Genomic DNA, 22,075 nt, shown 5'->3' on the forward strand with positions numbered 1-22,075 from the left:
GCCATGGAAGATGGTCCATATAGGCAGCCAGCGGTCCTGTTTCTTCACCTCCTGGCGTCCCCCGATCTCCTGGCTTTCTCGTGCGTCCCATAGGGCAAGGTAGGTGTCCGTGGATGCGGGTGTGCTGCTTGACAGCCGGGGTTCAGCGGGAGCGCTCGGGAGATGCGTCCTACTGCCTCATGGTTCAGGCCATGCCCCCTTGTATGTGTTACTTTTATATTTCGGTAGCACTATGCAATTTTAAAAAAACTATGTAGCAATCAGCACAAATGATTAAACTTCATGAGCGGAAAGGTAACTTATTTGTAAGGATTCCCCACAAGAAACGGAGCACATGTTGCAATGAAGCAGAACAACCTTTACTTGGCAGCTGAATTAGTGGTACAGTCACTTTAACCCTGTAGTGACGAGGCCTATTTGCACCTTATTGACCAACTTATTTTTCAGTTTTTTCCGTTGTCGTATCCCAGGAGCTGTAACTTTTTAATTTCTCTGTCTACATAGCCACATGAGGGCTTGTGTTTTGCGGGACAAGTTGTATTTTTTAATGCCATCATGTTTGGGTGCATATAAAGCATTATGCAACTTTTATTAATTCTTTCTTTAGGGGAATTGGGGAAATACATTCTACCATTTGATTTTTGGATTTCATTGCGTTCAGTGTGCAAAATAAATAATTCAATAGCATTATTCTCTGGGTCAGCACGATTCCAGCGACACCAAGATCATATGTTTTTTTTATGTTTGCCATTTTTGTACACAAAAAATACAGTACTATACTTCAGTTTAGCAGTGTACTGTAAAGCCTATGAAGCTCAGCCATAGGCTGCGCCTCATAGGCCGCACAGCTGGCAGATCCAGAGGCCATATTCAAGCCTCCAGATGACATTTTGGGACCAGTGATTGTATTGTGGGGCTCCAATGATGTCAGCACATGCTGCGGTCACACTGACCGTAGCATGCAAAGGTTTAAACAGTGGGGATCGAAGGTTTCTCTGGTACCCGCTGTTTGAGCAGGTACTAGGCAGTTATCCAACAGCCGAGCACCTGCTACCTCTTGGTACAGGAGACCTGGGCCTCTAGCACATTAATTGCTGCAAGCCACTGTCTATCTTGATGCACTCGGGGATAGGGTCTGTTACACCAGGTACGGCCCATGATCTATCCTGTGAGTGGTAATGCCTACCCCGCCACTAGCAGTACTTTCAGGTTTGAACCAGAGTCTTCTGTGGTTGCCAATCCTCCAGCTTCTAACCTGCCAGTGAGGACGACCTCCACCCAGGGACTCCTTTTACATTACACTTGCTGTATAATCACAGTCCCTTTATATAATCAAGTACGCAGTCTCTCTATATTTGGCTTTTCAATCTCTTGGCAACAAATGAGGCATGGCATAACTCCATGCATCTCTTTCAATATTCATTACTCATGGTCTCTTAATGGTGAGTTTTCACAATACAGCTGCACCTATGGACAGTTGATAAAAGCCGATTGTGGTACAAACCTGTTAATTCTGTTATCAATTATAGACACAGCAGTACTGAGTTTGTTATTTGGCACAGTGTGCAGCAATACATTATCTACGGGTTCTTTGTAGGAAACTAGTGAGTCATTTTGAGACAGATAAGGCTAATCTCACATGGAGAGTGCAATATTGGGCTGTGAAACTCAGCTCAATATCACGCTTGCCAACGTGCGATATCTACGCAGATGCAAGGAATTTGTGTTCAAAACGACCTGCATCACTTCAGGGAAGTAGCGATCCATTGTTTTCAATGGGAAACCTTGCATTACACTCGTGTGCACTTCGCACACAGTGCCATACTTTGCGGGGCCATTGAAAACAATGGGCAATGCAAGAGAACGCTCAACGATAGGACATAACAGTAAGGCAGAGGCGGCAGCATCAAAGGTGTAGAATAAAGTTTAAAATCCTTTTATTGCTTCCATATAGTAAAAGGCAACGTTTCGACTACATGTCTTTTTCAAGCCTGATAAGACATGTCACGAAAAAAATCACTCATGTGTATGACCCCATTCAAAAGAGTGATGTTCATATTCGTGCATATCGCAATGCACGAATCTCGTGCGATTTCCTTGGCCGTGTGAAAGTGGCCCAAGGGTTTATTCACACAAGTGTAATTGCACAGTGTATTGTGCGCTCATTGTGTGCATGTAATATGCAGTGCGTAGAACCCATTTATTTCAATGTCTTCATTCACATGCGCCTATTTTTTCATGCAATGTGTGAACTCTTGAAAAAATACATGACATAAACAATAATGTGCGCATTTGTGCACCGCTAGAGCCATTGAAATCAATGGGCTTGCATAAATGTGAACAATATACACTGAAAACTTGCGCATTGGCTATGCAAATACGCACAAAATCAATGTGATTTTGTGTACATTTTTTCGTGTGCACAAACGCACTGCATTTGTGCACACAAATAGATGCAGCAGCACACAAAATATGTGGGCAAAAGCACATATTGGTCATGCAAACGTAGTGTATTTGTGCGGCCAAAATAGGCTTAAGGGCTCATTCACACGGGCGTATTTCTTGTGTGTAACACGTGGTGAATGGAGGCAATGAAATTCTATGGACTTTCATTCTTTCATTCACACCTGTGTTGGAACTGCGATTGGACATCCATATAAAACGCAGGAGAAATAAATCGCAGCATGCTCTATTTCTCCGCATTTCATACACGGACCTTGAAGGGCTACATATTGAAACGCTGTCCCTTCGCAATGCCTGTGAATGGACAGCGTTTAATATGTAGCCCCACTCTGCACAAAGCAGGGAATTTGAAAAATAAAAAAAGTCACACAGTGCATGTTCGTGATGTAAGAATCCCGCACATGTGTGGTGCCAATCGCAGCCCGTACGCAAATGGGCTGTGATGCTAAAAACACAGCGCATACGGTTTAAGGACTCCTTCACACAAACGTCATTTTAGTGCTCCGAGGCCCTTGCTAAAAATTGCGGCTATCGGGGCGTTAAATTGCGTGAACGAGAAGTAGCTGCGACCAAGCCAATGCTATTCTCCATGAATTTACACCACTTGATGCGGCATTTTGCAGTGCACTAACGCCGTAGCCCCGAAATCCCGCACATTGCAAGTCTTATTCTTGTGCGAGACTCACACGAAAATAGGACGTGCTGTGATTTTTCAAGAGAAATTGGGTATGTGAATATGCTGTTGAAAATAACGGATTATATTTCTGCGTGTGTTTTGTGCATCTTACAATTCACCAAATGTGCATGAGAATATCAGCCATGTAAATACGGTTTCAGGATGCAGTCACATGGGTGAGGAAATTGTGCGAGTTTTGTGCATTGCGAGACGCACAAAACGAGCTCGAAAATACAACCCATTATTTTTAATGGGTGTATTTACATGAGCGATTTTTCTCTTGCATAGGTGCTGCGAGATGGAAAAATCGCAGTATGTTCTATTTTTGCTTGAGTCTTACAGGAGACTAGAACATGCAGATGTGCGGTCTCCTGCACAGCACACGGCTAGAGTGTTCGTGTACTGTGCGACGCAAGTCGCGCCTGAGAAGGTCAGTCGTGACTCGCTGTCGCCTGTGTTAATACATCCTTATGCTAGGTGGGGCGAGCACGATCTTGGCTCAAGATAGTTGGCCCAATATTGCGCTCACCAACGTGCGTTTTCACGGTGATGCAAGGCATTTTTCTGTCAAAAACTCCCATCACATCTGTGAAGTAGCAATCCTCTGGTGCGGCTTTCAGCTGCATCGAAGGATCGGCTAGTGTTTCCCATTTTTGGTGTGCGATGTGTTTTCCTGTCCCATTGAAAACAATGGGCGAAAACATCGCTCATGTATGTGACTCCATTCAAAAAAATGGAGTCCATATTCGTGGGAGATTTGTGCGTTTCGCGACGCAAAAATCTCACGCAAGTTTCTCGGCCGTGTAAAACCAGCCTTATAGGGATGTTTGCATGCCGTTTCTGTACAAATTTCTTCTACATTTTTCTGCTATTTTTGGGGAAAAACACGGGATAAAAATGCATGTTTTGCATCTTTCTAACACAAAGGCAGCAGAGCAGATTTTGTTTTATCTCTGCGCCTGTAGGTCTTAGTATCGAAATGAAATCAAGTCTCGTTTCCCCTCTCACCAGTTACTATATTTCACTTTCCTTTCTCCTGCAATTTGCCTGCAGATGGCAGTAAATGCCATACTTTCCCTAGTTTTTATCTGACACTCCCTAAACACGTTTATTTATTAACCCCTAAAGGAAAGGTCCGTTTTGGCATTAATATTTTTTTGTCTCCTGACTTTCCATCAGTTAAAGGGGTTCTGACATGAAGAAAAAAAAATTGTACTCACCTTGCCTGGCCTGGCCCGATCGCCAGGCATGTCCCCTCCAGCCGGCATCATCTTCTGTGCCTTTAAAGCAGAGCAGGAGCGGTCAAAAAGACCGCTTCCTGGCTCTGCTCCGTCCGTCAGGCACTTCCGAGGTCAACGGACGGACCGCTCACAGCAAGCACGTCACAAGCAGTGCTTGCTGTGGGCGGCCCGTCCGTCCGGCTGAACTCCGGAGTGCTGCGCATGCGCAGTGGAGACGCAGCCCGTCCTGACTCCTGTCAGAGGGCACCTCTCTACTGCGCATGCGCGCGATCCCGGAGCGGCGCGGCTGCTGGAGGAAGAAGACTGCCTGCCGGGAGCTGACCCCCCGATGTCAACAACAACAGAAGACAAGGTAAGTGTTATATTTTTATGCTTTAGCAGCCATTAAACCATGGGTTCCCTGGGTCCATTAGGCACACCAGGGGACAATGGCTGCTAAAGCATAAAAAAAATTATTCATGTCAGAACCCCTTTAAAACTTTTTTACCGTCAAGTTGAAGCAGCTGCATGATGCCTTTGGAGTTGCAGATTTTCAAGCACCACTATAGTTAACCTTTAATTCTTATATTGTTTTTTTTCATTTGCAACTTTTAACTGTAATGTTCTGGCAAATTTCTATACTATAACGAGCACAGGTGTCTCTTAGAACATATCGAAAGAATGCCATTGTTAGGTTACAGGACATTCCTGGGGAGCATTATTCATCATCAATCATTAATCATCATTAATCACAATTACATGCCAGTATCCTCAGTAAAAAGATTGAGACCGCTTTCACACAGCCAAGAAAAGCGTGAGACTTGTGTGTTGCGAGATGCACAAATATAAACCCCATGTCCTGTCTTTGGGTGTTCCCTCGGAAACCTCGCTAATTGTTTGTAATGGGGCTGGAAAACAGGTGCACGGGAGTGCGATATAGGATTTCCTATTGAAAACAATGGGAAACACTTGCGATCCTTTCAGACGCGCTGGAGGAACGCAACTGTACTGAAGTGATGGGAGGCATTTTGGAAACAAATACACCTTACATCCGTAGGTACATTGCATGCTTACGAGCGCTCCATCTTAATGGTAAATTTACAGCACTTGGTTCTGGGCTTTAAACCCGTCCGATAGCAAAAGTACGGTGTGGGATTAAATCTCCTGCAATGGAGCAGATTGGATCCTCAGCTGTCAGACACAGTGGAGGACCTATAGGAGAAGGGAAGAGCGTTTTTTGATGGCTTCTTCCTTCTTCTTTCCAAGCTACATAGCGCTCAATGAGTGCTATGTACTGAAGAGAGAAAGTGGAAATGTTACTTCAACTATGCAACTCGGCGATCACTTGATTGCCAGGTGCGCCCTGGCACGGCAGGGTTTTAGCAGATCCTGATCAGTTCTGTTAGTGACTGATGGCTTCTATGGATGCCCCAGCTAGAGTGGGAAAGAGTAAAATTAAGAAAAAAAAAGACAATGTGAATGACCCCCAGAGGTCTTATGTGACTTCATGCGGGACAAAGATGTTAAAAAAAATAGTTACAAAAATAAGTTAAAAAAATTACAGGATAAAATATAAATAAATACAGATTTATAATAAATACAATTAAGAATAGCACCGCCGACGCCAACCGAAACCGTTGCTGTATGCGCTCTGTAATCCAAAACTCCCAAAACTACAGATTATATGTCAAAGCGTCCAAAATAAAATGAGATCAGGAATCCATTTCTGTACTTTATTTCAGCATAAATATACCAATTTTAAAAATAAACAACTATAATTAAGGCCGCCTGCAGACGGGCGGAAATTCGGCGGCAGAATTTCCACCCCTGGAAGCTGCCATAGGATTGCGTTAAAAAACGCAATCCCATGCAGACAGCCGTGATTTGTCCGCGCGAAGTCTGGCGCGGCAAACAAATCGCGGCGTGCTCTATTTCGAGCCCTGCACAGAAACGTCACTCACCGGCCGCCGCCTCCACTCCGTGCATGCGCCGGCTGCCCGGCAGCCGGCACATGAAAGAGCCGGGCCCGCGGGAGCAGGTGATTGTCACGCTGCCCTCTGTAGAGGCTCGGGTCGGGTCCCTCTGCAAGAATTCTCGCAGCCGGGTCCGACACGGCCGTCTGCAGGCGGCCTTAAGAAGAAAAAAAAGTAAGCTTTTTATCCCCAATAAAACTGAAAAAAAATGGAAAAAAAGGTCAGTGAAAAGTGAAAAAATAGCCCAATATGTCACGGGAAAAAAAAAGCAGCAAAAATAATTTTTCAGCTGAAGAAAAAAAAATGTTATGGGACTTTGAATAGAATAATGTAAAAATATTATTTTTTTTCAAAAAAAGGATTTTTGTTGTGCAAAAGTAGAAAAAAACTACTTTGCCACATTTGTATCTCTGTGTAACTCAATTTAGATACTTTTTGTGACATTAAAGGGGTTGTCTCGTGAAATCAAGTGGGGTTCAGCACTTCTGTATGGCCATATTAATGCACTTTGTAATATACATCGTGCATTAATTATGAGCCATACAGAAGTTATTCACTTACCTGCTCCGTTGCTAGCGTCCCCGTCGCCATGGATCCGTCTAAATTCGCTGTCTTCTGGCGTTTTTAGACGCGCTTGCGCTGTGCGGTCTTCTCCCTGGTGAATGGGGCCGCTCGTGCTGGAGAGCTGGTCCTCGTAGCTCCACTCCGTCACGTGTGCCGATTCCAGCCAATCAGGAGGCTGGAATCGGCAATGGACCGCACAGAGCCCACGGTGCACCATGGGAGTAAACCCGCGGTGCATCGTGGGTGAAGATCCCGGCGGCCATCTTGGTAAAGGAAGAAAGAAGTCGCCGCAGCGCGGGGATTCGGGTAACGAATAAACTTTTTTTTTTTTAACCCATCCCTTGGGTTTGTCTCGCGCCGAACGGGGGGCCTATTGAAAAAAAAAAAACCCCGTTTCGGCGTGAGACAACCCCTTTAATAGAACCAGATACGTTTTCTTCACTGAACGGGTTTCCCTCTCTTGATCAGTCTTTTTGGCTTTGGATTGGTAGTTTCATTGTCCATTGTTTGCTTTCTTCACCTGTTTGCGCTCTGATCTGTTGGATATGTGTGTGTATATATATATGTGTATGTGTATGTATATGTGTGTGTATATATATATATATATATATATATATATAGCTTCTATATTTGGCAGTGCCAACTTTTATCTATTTACCTTTAATATATGACCGCATGTGCTGTTCATTGCAGAGCAAATCCATTCACTGGAAGCCCAGACAATTGTGGATGTGAGCTGTGGGTCTAACTATTCTGCGGCAATTTGCGATGGAGGCAATATATTTACCTGGGGCGCAGGATCACAAGGACAACTTGGATCAGGACAATTCCCTCAGCAATCTCCTACTCCTAGGTATAGTACAAAGACTACCATAGTGCAGTGCCAACATGTCGTTGGGGTACTCTGAGTAGGAGCTGTTGCCACTGATGCTCTTCAGTCTCAAGAAGAACGGAAGTTCAACCTAAAATTGTAATATAAAGAGTGTGCAGGTGGGGAAGAAATTTCAAGGAATGAAAAAAAGTATTTACTTAATGATTTCTCTGTTTCTTCATACCATAGGAAGATAACTGGAATGTCTGGCATAGGAATAATACAGATGTCTTGTGGACACTTCCATACAGTTGCCCTTTCAGAAGGTATAAAATCACCAAACTTCTAACAGTGCCAGCATTCCAAAAAATGTTTATTAACCAAGTGTTTTATGTAGAACATGAAACTTTTGAACCAAAAGTTTTGGACCATGTGGGTTCAAGCATATCATACAGAGTTACTTAAAAGTATTCTTGGCATTGTCTTTCAGACAGCAATGTTTTTTCATGGGGAAAGAATGATGTTGGTCAACTCGAACTGGGCAAACAGATGCCTAACCAAGCTAGTCCTCAGCACGTAAAGTCTCTGAGGGGTGTTCCTCTGGTTCAAGTCTCTGCAGGTGGTTCACGGAGTTTTGCTCTGTCAATGTTAGGAGTTGTGTTTGGATGGGGAATGAATAATGCAGGACAAATAGGACTTCCGAATGATCCTCTAAAAGGTAGATTTTGCCAATAGACAAAATAGTCATCTGCATAAATATATAGCTAAAAGGAAGAATAACCCTTTTGCATTTTTTCGTTAGCAGATGTGTTTAAACCATATGCAGTAAGGTCTTTGAGAGACAAAGCTGTTATATATATATCAGTTGTGGAGATGAACACACGGCTGTATTAAACAAGGTAAATACAACACTTTATGCTAGATATATCCAATATGAGAATAGTGATTATAGTACCTAATATAATATGAGAGCAGCTCCTGCAGTTACAAGCGCCGGCCACTACACAGAAGTTAGCGTGGAGGGCTCAGCTGATCAGTCAGGGTCCCGAGCGACGGTCCCCGGTCTATCAACTATTGATGACCTATCCTCAGTAGTATTCTCCCTGGAAAACCCATTTGAGTGTATATTTGGGGGTCCCACAGTGCACGTAAATTAAGAGACAGAGCGCATGTTGCAGTAAACAATAACAATCGTAATTTGGTAGCTGAATTAGTGGTACAATCAGTTTAACTTGGCACAGGGGAATCGGCACGTTGCAACAGAAATACTTTGGCAGTGCTGGCTTTACCACTGTGCAACACTGTCTCAGCTTTCCAGTGCTTGTGGAATCAAGTCCCACTGGCTCTTTATCTATTCACAAGCCCTTTCTATATTCACCAGCTGTTAATAGTAACACAGTATGTTAGGCTGAAAAAATACATTTGTCCATCCAGTTCAGCCTATTACCCCCCGAATGTTGATCCAGATGAAGGCAAAAAAAACCAATGAGGTAGAAGCCAATTTTCCACACATACCACCCTGTGATGCAAGACGTGTCCTACCATTCTCCTGTTAGACGCACATGCCCCACCCAACATGATGACCTAGTGATGTACACCTTGCAATAGCCAGTGAGTCTGGTAATGACAGAAACTATTACAAAGTCCTCATCAACAGTTGTACAAAGACAATCAGTCATTATCACATTTTCCTCAAAAAAGATGAACATTTACATAATAAATATTAGTGATACACAGGAGACCCTAGTGGTACGCATTTAATGTAATACTAAAGCAACTCCTACAATAAATCTCAGCATACCTATCACAAACTAAAGTCACTATAACATTTCTCATAAGACATTAGAATTTTAATTTACTTTCCTCATTAAACAGTAGCATTTATATTACTTTCCTAGGATTATCAGCAGCATCTTACGGCATCTTTCTAACTAACTCTAGCAAATATAGGATTTACTCAACTTTGCTAGGTACATTTTTTCTAATCCCCCTTACACATATACTGATTATAGAAAAGTCTGTTGAAGACAACACAAGGTTCTAAGCAGGATAACAGTTTTACATATCTCTTCCAATGTTTATCTTTAGGTTTCATTCAGATTTGTGTATTTTATGTCCATTATAGCCTATGAGGCTATCCACATTGGGTGAGTTTTCACGCAGACCTGTGGTCCATTTGAAAAAATAGTTGCCTGTCCTTTTTTGGTCTGTATCACAGACAAGAATAGAACATACAATGTGCACTGTCCCCACAGATCGAACAGCACATATCCAATGCAAGTTGCACGTGGAAAAGCAACTTGCGGTATGGCTGTCTAAATGAGGCCTAAGGGCTCTCTCACATGAGCGTTTTTTTTTTTTCAGTATATCTACCGCATGAAAGCACACAGCAGGTATGCAATAATAATCTCCATACACTATCTTGGTGTGTATGCATGCATAATACAAGCCAAGATAGTGCATGCCGCAATCGTTTTGTGCACGCATTTCATACACTGTGTTTAAGAGGTACAATTGAAAGTGAATGTGAGATCGGTAATGTGTATTACGCGTGCAAAAGTCGCCCGTGTAATATGTGCTGACCTACGCTCTGTGGGAGAGCCATTAATGTTACAAATGTCATCACTTCTTCAAAATACCATGAATCCAAGTGTTTGCAGAACCAATTTTATTCCAACCATGCCAATGTCCAAAAATTCCTAATGGTGCTTAACACTCTATGGCTCACACTTACTAAAAATGGCTTATTTAATGTCATTCAAAATGGGGAGGATAGTTGGCAAAATTTGCACCAAATTTATTAAACAGTATACACCTTATTCCAGTTGATAAATATAAACTGTGTCTCCTGGGAGATTATGCTCATTTTCATAGTTTTTACATTTTACAAGGAGAAAAGTTGTACAAATTTGGCAAATGTTCTGATGTAACTTTTAAAAAGTAGCAGTTGATGCCAAATGTGGCCCAAAGATTTTCTATTATTTTTCTGATCAAAATACTTCTATTTCCAAATAAAAATCTCTCATAAAAATTTGATTGATTTTACTTAAAGGGTTAATCCCCCAAAATTCCTTTTTTAAACTTATATAACCTGTCAACCTGACAAGTTATGAAAAATAGAAGGGTGAGGTATGACCTCTGGAACATCCACTGTTGCTGAGAACAAAGAGACCTTAGTCCCCATTCTTGACTAGTGTAACGTCAAACTGGGACATAAACACTCAGCAGAGTCTTACTAGTGCATGAATTGCAGAACTGCAAACTGGACTCAGAAATGGTGGACATAACTGAGCAGCAGACATAAAACACTGACCGACAAACGCTCAAAACACTCACCATCACAACCGCATGAATAAACAGATTTCCAGCACAACCGCATGAATAAACAGCTATAATAAGTTTGAGGAATTAGTTTGTGGATTGGCCAAGTAACTTACGCCCCGAGCCCACTTTAAGGGTCCTTGCTGTCTTGCGGTCTCTACTCTACTGAGACAACTAACACCAGGATACCTGCTTGCAAGCAGGTCAATCGCCCTGATAGGGACGGCCCCGCACTGAAACCTAAGGACTAGAGATGAGCGAACATACTCGGCCATGTCCCTTTTTCGCCCGAGCGCTGTGATTTTCGAGTACTTCCGTACTCGGGCGAAAAGATTCAGGGGGCGCCGTGGGTGAGTGGGGGGTTGCAGCAGGGAGTGGGGGGGGGGAGGGAGAGAGAGAGGGCTCCCCCCTGTTCCCCGCTGCTACGCCCCGCGCCACCACGCCTCCCCCCGGCACCCCCCGAATCTTTTCACCCGAGTACTGAAGTACTCGAAAATCGCGGTGCTCGATCGAGTAATTACTCGAAACGAGTACGTTTGCTCATCTCTACTAAGGACCTAACTAGCCCTAGATGGTAAATGATCCATAGCAAGATAGTTCACACCACATGTACTGAGAGCCGCACAGACATGCAGGAGCATGACACTGTTCACACTGAAGATAGTGAACACTGCACAGACACTTCATGTCCAGTCTCATGCACAGACGATATAGAAGGCTGCACAAACATGAAAGAGCACAACACAGTTCACACTGAACACACTGAAGCCTGCACAGACAAGCAGGAACACAAGACTACTCATACTGCAGGAGGGAAACCAGCAGACACTGACAAAGGAGCTGGTATATATAAGCAATAGACTTATGAGACTAGAAGACAGGAGCAAACCACACCCAGTCAGCATAATCAACCTGTGGGGCTGTGCTGCTAGAAACACTGTGGTACAGCAGATCCCAGCCAGCACAACCCTAACAGTACCCCTCCCTTAAAGTGGGGCCTCTGGGCATACAGGTTCCTAACAACTAGATAGCAGGACTTTCCATAGCCTTTAATTAAGATGCTATTTTGAGCATGCTCTTCTGTATCCGACAGCCTCATTCATACTCTATGGAAAAGAAAAAAAAGGTTGTTTGAAGAGTGCCTATCACCAACAAAAAAGAAGCAAACCCTTTAATTAGAGGGGGGAAAGGGAGAATCATTTAATCAGATACATGTGATTCTGTTAGTTGATTTCTAATTATCACACATCACAATAGTAATGTATAACAATTTTAATTACATATTTTTTTAATCTTGCAAAATTTACCAGGATGGAACGGTCTACACTTTTGGAGATGGTACAAAAGGACAGCTAGGGAGAAGTTCTCTAACTAACACTTCTGAGCCTCAGAAGATAGAAGAATATGAAGGGCAGGTGTCACAGATAGCATGTGGAAGGTAAGCAATAAACTGCACGTTACTCAGGATTGGCCAACCAGTCTGCTGCCTAATAGAAAAAATACCAAATTAAAGTTTCAGCCTTTTTAAGCATTCCTGTGATTTCCTTATGATGTTTCAAAATAAGCTCTCATGTGCATGAGAAATAACCCTTTTTGTAGCCATTATATGACTTGTACATGGAACTTATGACCAGTTCCCCCTTTTCCAGACTCTGTCTCTTTAATTCTCAGTTTCGCCTAGCTGCCATTATGTCTCCACTACACTGCACACAGAAGGTAGAGGAGATTCTGTTCCCAAATCACTATCTCCCATATACATGTAAGGGGTTTAATTTAGATGCCACTATATACCGCACCTCCTTACCAAAAGTAGGAAATGGCCCATGCTAACATTTGTTGTGTTAAGGACTTTGGAATGACCATGATTTGAACTGTTAAAGAGTTGCACTGCCATTTACTGTTGCTGTGTTTGGCATATTTTGTGATAGCTACGTTATATTACAGCTATTGTGGAGTATTAACAATAAACCACCTGTTGTCTATGCCATTTGTCCTGGGTCACCAGTGTGGATGCTAATCGTAGAGCCATATAGACTATTGTCAAGGGTGGAGCTCAAGGTTATGACTAGGGATCCTTCATGCACCAGAAATGGTATTGGGGCAGTGAGCCAGAAATGAAGTCATTGATGTCAACGAACAGACTAGTCAACTGTGTGCAGTTAGGCCACAGCCAAGAGGAGGGTGCTAGCTCTTGGCTAAGAGTCAATGAGTGAATGCAGGGGTATGGCTTCATTCATGTGAATAAAGCCCATGAAAAAGTAATCGGGCAACGTTGCTCCTGCTCCAAAATAGGAAGATAATCCCCATACTGGTGGCATAAATTAGCATGAGCCCTAAGAGAAACAAAATCTTGTAATTATGATACCTTTTAATTGCTAACAAAAATAAATTATTTCGAACGGCAAGTTCTTGAGACTACGTCGGTCTCATCACAAAATAAAGATTGAGCAGCATAGCCGAGTGTTTCAAATAGCATGCATCCGTGTCGATGCTCCTTTATTACTCCTAATAGAATATACACGCAACGTTTCAACCCCAGCAGGGGTCTTTGTCAAGCTAAAGCCATAGCTAGAGATGAGCGAGCACCAAAATGCTCGGGTGCTGGTTACTCGGGACGAACTTTTCGCGATGCTCGAGGGTTCGTTTCGAGTAACGAACCCCATTGAAGTCAATGGGCGACCCGAGCATTTTTGTATATCGCCGATGCTCGCTAAGGTTTTCGTTTGTGAAAATCGGGGCAATTCAAGAAAGTGATGGGAACGACACAGCAACGGATAGGGCAGGCGAGGGGCTACATGTTGGGCTGCATCTCAAGTTCCCAGGTCCCACTATTAAGCCACAATAGCGGCAAGAGTGCCTCCCCCCCCTCGCACTGTCAGCATAAAGATCATTCTCCTCTGCCACAGCTGTAACAGTTGTGGCAGAGAAGAACGATGTTTGCCCATTGAATTCAATGGAGCCAGCAATACAGCAGGTTCCACTGAAAGCAATGGGCTGCCGGCGATCGCGGGATGAATTGTCGGGAAGGGCTTAAATATATAAGCCCTTCCCTGCAATTCATCCAGAAATGTGTTACAATAAAAATATATACTATATACCGGCGTATAAGGCGACGGGGCGTATAAGATGACCCCCCAACTGTCACCTTATACGCTGGCAATACAGCGGAGCAAAGAATAAAAATCATTACTCACTTCACCGGGCGTTCTGCGGTGCTCCTGCAGGCTGTCGCTCCCTCCTGGTTCCCGGCGGAGCATTGCTTTCTGGACGCAGTGGTTGAAATCCCCGCCTCCAGAAACACACGTGCCTTCAGCCAATCACAACCATTCAATGACATCATTGTCATTGGCTGTGATTGGCTGAAGGCACGTGTGTTTCTGGAGGCGGGGATTTAAAGCCCTTCGTAGAGAAAGCAATGCTCTGCCGGGGACCAGGAGGGAGCGACAGCCTGCAGGAGCACCGCAGAACGCCAGGGGAAGTGAGTAATGAATTTTATTCTTTGCTCCGCTATATTACCGGCGTATAAGGTGACAGTTGGGGGGTCGTCTTATACGCCCCGTCGCCTTATACGCCGGTATATATTTTTATTGTAACACATTTCTGGATTACATAACAGAAATCCTAGCTGTTTAGCTACTAACATCACATAGGCTTTCAGACCTATCTATTACAGTGGCCTAATGCCACAACACAACATAGCAATGTGCAAACACCGTACCCAACCAGGGTGTCTGTGTAGGGGGCGTCCTTCCCTGTCAGACTCGTGATATTTCCACCACTTGGTCTACACCAGACCTCAGGTTTACAGCCCTTTAAGTTCCTTCTGAGCTATCTCTATTTTTTTTTTCCTGTAGCAGTCCTCTAACCACACCCATACAGCAGTCCCAGCTAATTAGCCTCAGTCTGTTTTCTTGTCCCCTAAAGGCCATCTTGTGTACTGCATTACCACAGTATATATGTATATCTAGATAGAGAGGAGACATATATACTGTAGCAAACAGTGCACATTGTTGATTTGAGAATCTGCAGCATGCCCTCCGACTCAAGATGATTTTTTTCCACTGCAAGTGCTTGTGGCTTCGTTTACTGTTGTGGCATCAGGGGGGATATTGCATAAATAAAACATGGCATTGAAATGTTGTCATGCCACCATATACAGTGTAACGGAAGTACGTCTATAGTATTGTTTTCTTTTTTCTAGCTATGACACACTTCTATATGTTTTCACATCTAATCAAATTGTATCATTTGGTCGCGGAGTGGAAACAAAACCAGATGATCATCCATTGGAAGTACCATTCGCATTTGACAGCAGCAAATTGTTAACTTTAAAAGGTACAATATTTTTCAATTCACATATTTTGCTGAATACAATGGCTAGAGCTCCACGGTGATATTTGGTTGTCTGAGAGTTGCAGTAACATTGCTGCATCATCGTGACTTGTACAACCTCAATGGTTCACTATATGGGAATAAACGGTTATCTATGACACTGTTAGATTGGGCCGTACTTTCGGTAGCAATACGGGTGCAAAACACTCCCATATTATTCTCATGTCAAACGGGCTTTAAAATGTTCTAAAAAAAATTGAGATTATTGAATAAACAAAGAAGGTACATAGTAGAATTTATTTGGTCATTAGAGTGGCATAACTATGTATTTGAGAGAGGGCAAATAGATCAATTATAATTTTACATTTATCCAATATTCTCTTTCTGTGTGTGTGTGTACGTGTGTATATGTGTATATGTGTATATATATATATATATATATATATATATATATATATATTGCACTTAATCTTTGCGATGAATTTTGACTCATAAGGTTTGCGTCTACTTTAACCCATTAAGGACCAAGCACTGTAAATTTAGGGCACTTGGTCCTGGGCTTTAATCCTAGCCGAATGTAAAAATACAGCACAGGATTAAAGTCCCTGCTTCTGCAATCAATCAGAAGCAGGTCGGGTTGTCAACTGTTAGTCACAGCTGAGAACCCGAAAGAGAAGGTAGAAGTGGTTTTCTAACCTCTTCTGCATTCTCCTTTCCCAAGTACAGATGCTCAATGAGCGCTATGTACTAAAAAGTGAAAGTGGAAGTGTTTCTTTCACTATGCAAGCTGGCAGTCACGTGACCACCAGCATCTCCTGGCACAGCAGAGCTACAGGGTCCTAGAAGACCCTGATCAGCTCTGCCAGTGACTATTGTCACTACAGGGGGATGTTTTCCCCTGTAACTAAGGCTCCTATGGATGCCCCAGGTGCGGTGGGAAAGTGTCAAATAAAAAAAAACAAAAAAAACATGTGAATGCTCCCCAGAGGTTTTATATGATGTCATGGTGGAGATAGATAGTAAAAAAAAATAAATACATCAATTAGTAAAACAAAATTACAGAATAATATTTACATAAAAAAGAAAATAACTCAAAGTCGACGCCAACCAAAACCGTCGCCGTATGCGCTCTTTAATCCAAAGCCATACAAAAATAATTTTGGTAGCTGAAGGAAAATGGGGCAGTTAAACTACTACATGGGTAAAATCCCTAAAAAGTGTCTGGTACAAAACAGCCTGGTCCTTAAGGGGTTAAAGGACATATCCTTTAAAGTACATGCACAATTGAATAGAAAGATAAAGTACAATTAATCAGGAAAAAGAATGCCAGAATCAATTGCTTATGTGAACATGTTGTTGCAAGATGAAGGAACATATTTGGAGTGTTCTTCGGCCGAAACTGTCTGCATCCTTAAAGGGGTTGGCTCATAATTAACATTTATCATCTATTCACAGGACATGTGTTAAATGTATGTTTGCTGGGGTCCATCCACACGAGTCCCTGGAGCTGTGATCATGCATCCACACTATTGCTCCATTCACTAATTTATGAGTACAGTGCTTGGCTATCTCTGTCAGTCACATAGACCTTACATGGAGAGATCATGGACATGCATGACCACTGCTTCATAGCAAATAAGGAAGATGGAACGATGCCTCTGCAGCGCCACCTACTGGATGGCAGTATTCCTGCAAATCAATATACGACTTTTTAACAAGTCTGTAAAACAATGATTGGGAATAGGAAACCAAGCCAATAAACCATCCACAGACAGCAGTTTCGGGATGCCTGCCCCTCATCAGTATGCAGTAGGTTTCTGGCTTGGCTGATGAAATGCCTGTGACGTGGGTGAAGAGCTATGTCGTTTCTCCTTAGGAAGAGTACCCAAAAAGATGGAGAGGGAGGGATAGGTTCCATGGGCCGATTCTCTCCATAAGAACTAATCTATGTGGGGGTTGTATGTTCATCATAATGCAACCCACGTAGACATATACAACTACAACTATAACAGACAGAGTCTATCATTATCACTCTAGTCAGCAGCTGTTGGTGCATCACAACAGACTGCATATACAGAGACAGAGATTTATCCAAAAGGGCATTGGATATAGGTGATAGCCTAGAATTCATTCTGGGCTACCACCAAACTATCTATGTGCATTTTATTGCAGCTATTTAAATCCTGAAGGATGAGTAGCTCATAGATGAATACTGCAGCTGTTCCATTTAATGCAGCCACTGTCTTTATTCATCTTATATATGTTCTACCTGTAATAATCACTTATACAAGTGGGAGCATCATCTCTCCGGAATAGAGCCTATGTATAAGTAGGAGAGAGAACATATTGAAAACCCATTATTATTTGGAACAACTTATCTCTATCCTTGATAATCACTGAAACTGTCGTCTGGTTGCAATTAACCTTGGTATATAATCACATGAGCCATAAGAAATGAATGGCGCATGCGATCAGTCATAGGCATAAGGGAATACCATAGAGTATCAAGCCAATATAAGCTTGGGTCTGCGTTATATAAAAACATACTCCGGACTTAACACCTAATGGTGACATATCGGGGTGATTTCTATATAAATCAATCACCGCGATATTGTTCTAGAAATAATAAGAACAAATACGACCCAAGCAATATTAATGAGCAACTGTTATAAATGGGACGACAGTACTAGTAAATGTGTGTGTCAGGTACAATATTACTGACTGTAGATTAACAGACATCACTGTACCGTGACTAATCAGAGGACATCAGGCCTACCCTGTGATAGAGAACTAAAAGTGTTCAAGGTCACTGACAGTGAGTGCTTCACCACACTTTAATAAACATCTGGCGGTGCAAGTCATTGACAAATAGAAATCTGAGTAACCCTGGATAGAAAAAGACATCAGGGAATACAAAAGTGGTAGAAGTGGTAGAATTCTTGCCTGCCACGCGGGAGGCCCGGGTTTGATTCCCGGCCAATGCACCTAGATTGTTGGGACAGAGCAGTGTTCATCTATATATCTAAGCCCTACTGTTTTTAATTATTGTGTGACTTTTAGCACATATGAGAAAATATAAGGACGCCTTTTTATTATTTAAAAATCAATAAAAGCTAAGTTTTATTATTTTTGGTCCTTTCGGTGACAAGTTTCATTAAAGTTGAAAAAGGATTTCATTGCTACGGTGACAACTCCTTAGGAAGAGTACCCAAAAAGTGTGTGGGGACACCTAGGGGGTGAGTGGGTTGATGGATGGCATTGTCTCACCCTAAGGAGAGCACCCAGAAGGGGTGTGAGAAGACACCTGAAAAGTGAGTGAGGAGACATATAAGGCCATGCATGCTCTTATGGGTAATTTATGCAAATACAGAAGATGGAACTCTACCCTGGCAGCACCACCTTTTGGATGGCAGCATTCCTTCAAATCAATGTACAACTTTTTTAACAAGTCTGTAAAACAATGATTTGGAATAGGAAACCACAGACAGCTGTTTCGGGGTATTTGTCAATAGGTGCAACTGCAGAGGTATTGTTCCATCTTTCCTATTTGCATAAATTTCCCAGCGGAACATGCATGGCCTTATAAGTCTGCTCATTCACCTTTCAGGAGTCTTCTCACACCCCTTCTGACTGCTCTCCTTGGGAAGACATGATGCCTCCAAGGTGTCTCCACACACTTTTTGGGTGCTCTCCTTAAGAAGAGACGACACCCCTCTTGACCCACTGCTTCATTCACACAAGGGATTCCAGCCTCATGATTATTGGGGGCCCCTGCAGTCAGAACCCCAATGATCAAACAATTATCATTTATCCTGTGGAGAAGTAATGTTGCTTATGTTTATAAACAGAGTAGAAATATTTAACTAGTTGCATAGTTTTTAACAAATGCATTAAAGCGTTTAAACAAACGTTTACTAATCTATTTTTTGTTTCCAGACCTCAAGGACATTCATTTAAAGCAGATTTTTGCTGGGAGCAATGTCAGCTTTGCCAGCTCCACTATGCAGCCACAGGTTTGATGACATTTATCATAATCATATATAAGACTTTTTGGTTGGCATGGTAAACATTATAGACCCGAGTAAAAGTCTTATGAACATTGAATACATTTTCAAACTACAGATGAACAATTTGTAGCTTGAAGAGTCATTTTTGAGAATCTTATGAACATTTAAATCATTCCGGTAGATTCACACGTAACAAAAATTTGCACCACAAAGTCCACTGTGAAATATACAATATTTGCATGAAGATTTGGATTTTCAGTGGACTTGCTGCGAATTCCACCCATTGTAGTGAGTGAAATTCACCAAAAATCTGCATGAAAAGCATACTGATTTTGTGGCAGATTTGTCCGTGGCATAAAATTATGCTAATTGTGAATCCACCGTAAAGGGGCATTCACAAGTCACTGTTTAGCTGCAGATTTTGCTGTAGATTTGCGGATTGGCAGCAGATTTTAGCCTTTTAATTGAATTCAAATTGAAAGGATGAAATCTGCTGCAGATCTGCACCCAAATCCTCAGCAAATCGGCGGCATGTGAACGCACCCTAATGATCCTTGCAGTCAGCAAAGAGGAGTTTACTCCTGACTAGAGATGAGTGAGCACCAAAATGCTCGGGTGCTCGTTGCTCGAGTCGAACTTTCCGCGATGCTCGAGGGTGCGTTTCGAGTAACGAACCCCATTGAAGTCAATGAGCGACTCGAGCATTTTTGTATATCGCCGATGCTCTCTAAGGTTTTCATTGGTGAAAATCTGCAAAACCCAAGAAAGTGATGGAAACGACACAGAAACGGATAGGGCAGGTGAGGGGCAACGTGCTGGGCCGCATTTCAGGTTCCCAGGTCCCACTATTAAGCCACAATAGCAGCAAGAGTGGGCCCTCCACCCCCCCCCCTAACAATTTTTACTTCGGACAAACCCTCATTAGTAAGACATACCTTAGCTAAGCACCACACTACCTCCAACTAAGCACAAGCACTGCCTGCGGGACACACAGCTGCCTCTTCTCCTGGGTTACATGCTGCCCAACCCCCCCGCACGACCCAGTGTCCACAGCGCACACCAAAGTGTCCCTGCACAGCCTTCAGCTGCCCTCATGCCACACGCTGGCCTCACAGCCACACCACCCTCATGCCTATTTATAAGTGCGTCAGCCATGAGGAGGAACCGGAGGCACACACTGCAGAGGGTTGGCAGGGCCAGGCAGCGACCCTCTTTAAAAGGGGCGGGGCGATAGCCCACAATGCTGTACAGAAGCAATGAGAAATCCAATCCTGTGCCACCTCCGTCAGGAGCTGCAAACGTGGGCATAGCAATGGGGAATCCATGTTCCACACAGTATTCATTTTGTCAAGGTGTCGCATAGCTCAATCGACACTGCAAGGGGAAAGCCGTCAGCGCTCTGCCCCCTACCCAAGTCAGTCAGTGTCTTTGTGCCAGACAGGTCAAACACCGCGATGGGAACTAAGTTTGCACCAACAGCATAGGTGGGTCCTAGGAAACCCAAGACATGAACAAAAAATTGATCTGAGTGGCCAAACATGGCAGACACGGCATAGGCCTCGGCCCACAGATTCAGCAATTCTAGGCAGGAAGCCAGGACATAGGCCTCTGCACAAACCCTCAGCAATCGCGGGCCTACAGCGGACTCCAATGCTAGCGTAGCTGTGCACGTCTCATTAGCGCTGTATTGCTCCTGTAGTTTGTCCCAATGCAGTGCCCCGGATAGTAGAGCTAACGTCAGATTAAATACAGGTGGGCTTCGGCCCACACGGCATGCCCCAGTCAGACTGGGGTTTTTTATAAGTATACACAGGCAGGTACAACTCCCTAATGTGAAGTCCGTGTGGTCCCACAGCATGGGTGCGTCCCAGGAAGCTACCGGCGGTACATAAATAAATCCCATTGCATTGCCCAGCACAGCTGAGGTAACGTCAGATTAAATGCAGGTGGGCTTTGGCCCACACTGCATGCCCCAGTCTGACCGGGGTTTTTAATACATAGACACAGGCAGGTATAACTCAATAATGTGAAGTCCGTGTGGACCAACAGCATGGGTGGCTCCCTGGAACCCACCGGCGGTACATAAATAAATCCCATTGCAGTGCCCTGGACAGCAGAGCTAACGTCAGATTAAATACAGGTGCGCTTCGGCCAAGAATGTTTTCATTGTTGGAGGAGGAGGACGGGGATGTTTTTGAGGCAGTGCGTGTCCTGTCCCCGTGTCCGTGGTTATATGCACCTTACCAGTAACCGCGTTGGCGGGATAGTGGTCGCGACTGTGGACCTATTAGCGCGGTTTTATTCCGTTGGTTTTCGGAATGTGGCCAGGATTAAGATGGCCGTGGTGGGGGGCTTTCTTATTGTGTCGTTTAAGGTGAAATTCTTGGGCTGCCGCCAGACGGACCACTGCGAAAGCATTTGCCAAGAATGTTTTCATTGTTGGAGGAGGAGGACGGGGATGTTTTTGAGGCAGTACGTGCCCTATCCCCATGTCTGTGGTTATATGCACCTTCCCAGTGACCGCGTCGCTGAAAAGTTGTCGCGCCTGGGAAACCTAGTAGCGCGGCCTCGCCACCATCATGTCTTTGGGAAGCCTCCATTTCTACTACCCTGTAACATTGCAGTAGCAGCGGTATAGGCAGAGCCGAGAATTAGTAACATTTCAGCGGTAAGAGTATGCACAAACCCCTGTAACATTTCATTGGCAG

General features: G+C 43.5%; 1 protein-coding gene across 1 annotated transcript in view; it reads left to right on the top strand.

Moving 5' to 3' along the window:
- Positions 1-269: 269 nt before the first annotated feature.
- Positions 270-22,075, top strand: part of LOC136573564 (probable E3 ubiquitin-protein ligase HERC6) — a 131,919-nt gene continuing 110,113 nt past the window's right edge. Inside the window, 9 exon segments of the mRNA XM_066574834.1 lie at positions 270-294; positions 7,590-7,749; positions 7,957-8,033; positions 8,198-8,425; positions 8,510-8,559; positions 8,562-8,606; positions 12,339-12,466; positions 15,230-15,363; positions 19,297-19,373. Of these exon segments, the coding sequence (XP_066430931.1) occupies positions 270-294; positions 7,590-7,749; positions 7,957-8,033; positions 8,198-8,425; positions 8,510-8,559; positions 8,562-8,606; positions 12,339-12,466; positions 15,230-15,363; positions 19,297-19,373 (924 nt within the window).

This window comes from Eleutherodactylus coqui, chromosome 7 (assembly GCF_035609145.1).
Source record: "Eleutherodactylus coqui strain aEleCoq1 chromosome 7, aEleCoq1.hap1, whole genome shotgun sequence".
Taxonomy (NCBI): Eukaryota; Metazoa; Chordata; class Amphibia; order Anura; family Eleutherodactylidae; genus Eleutherodactylus; species Eleutherodactylus coqui.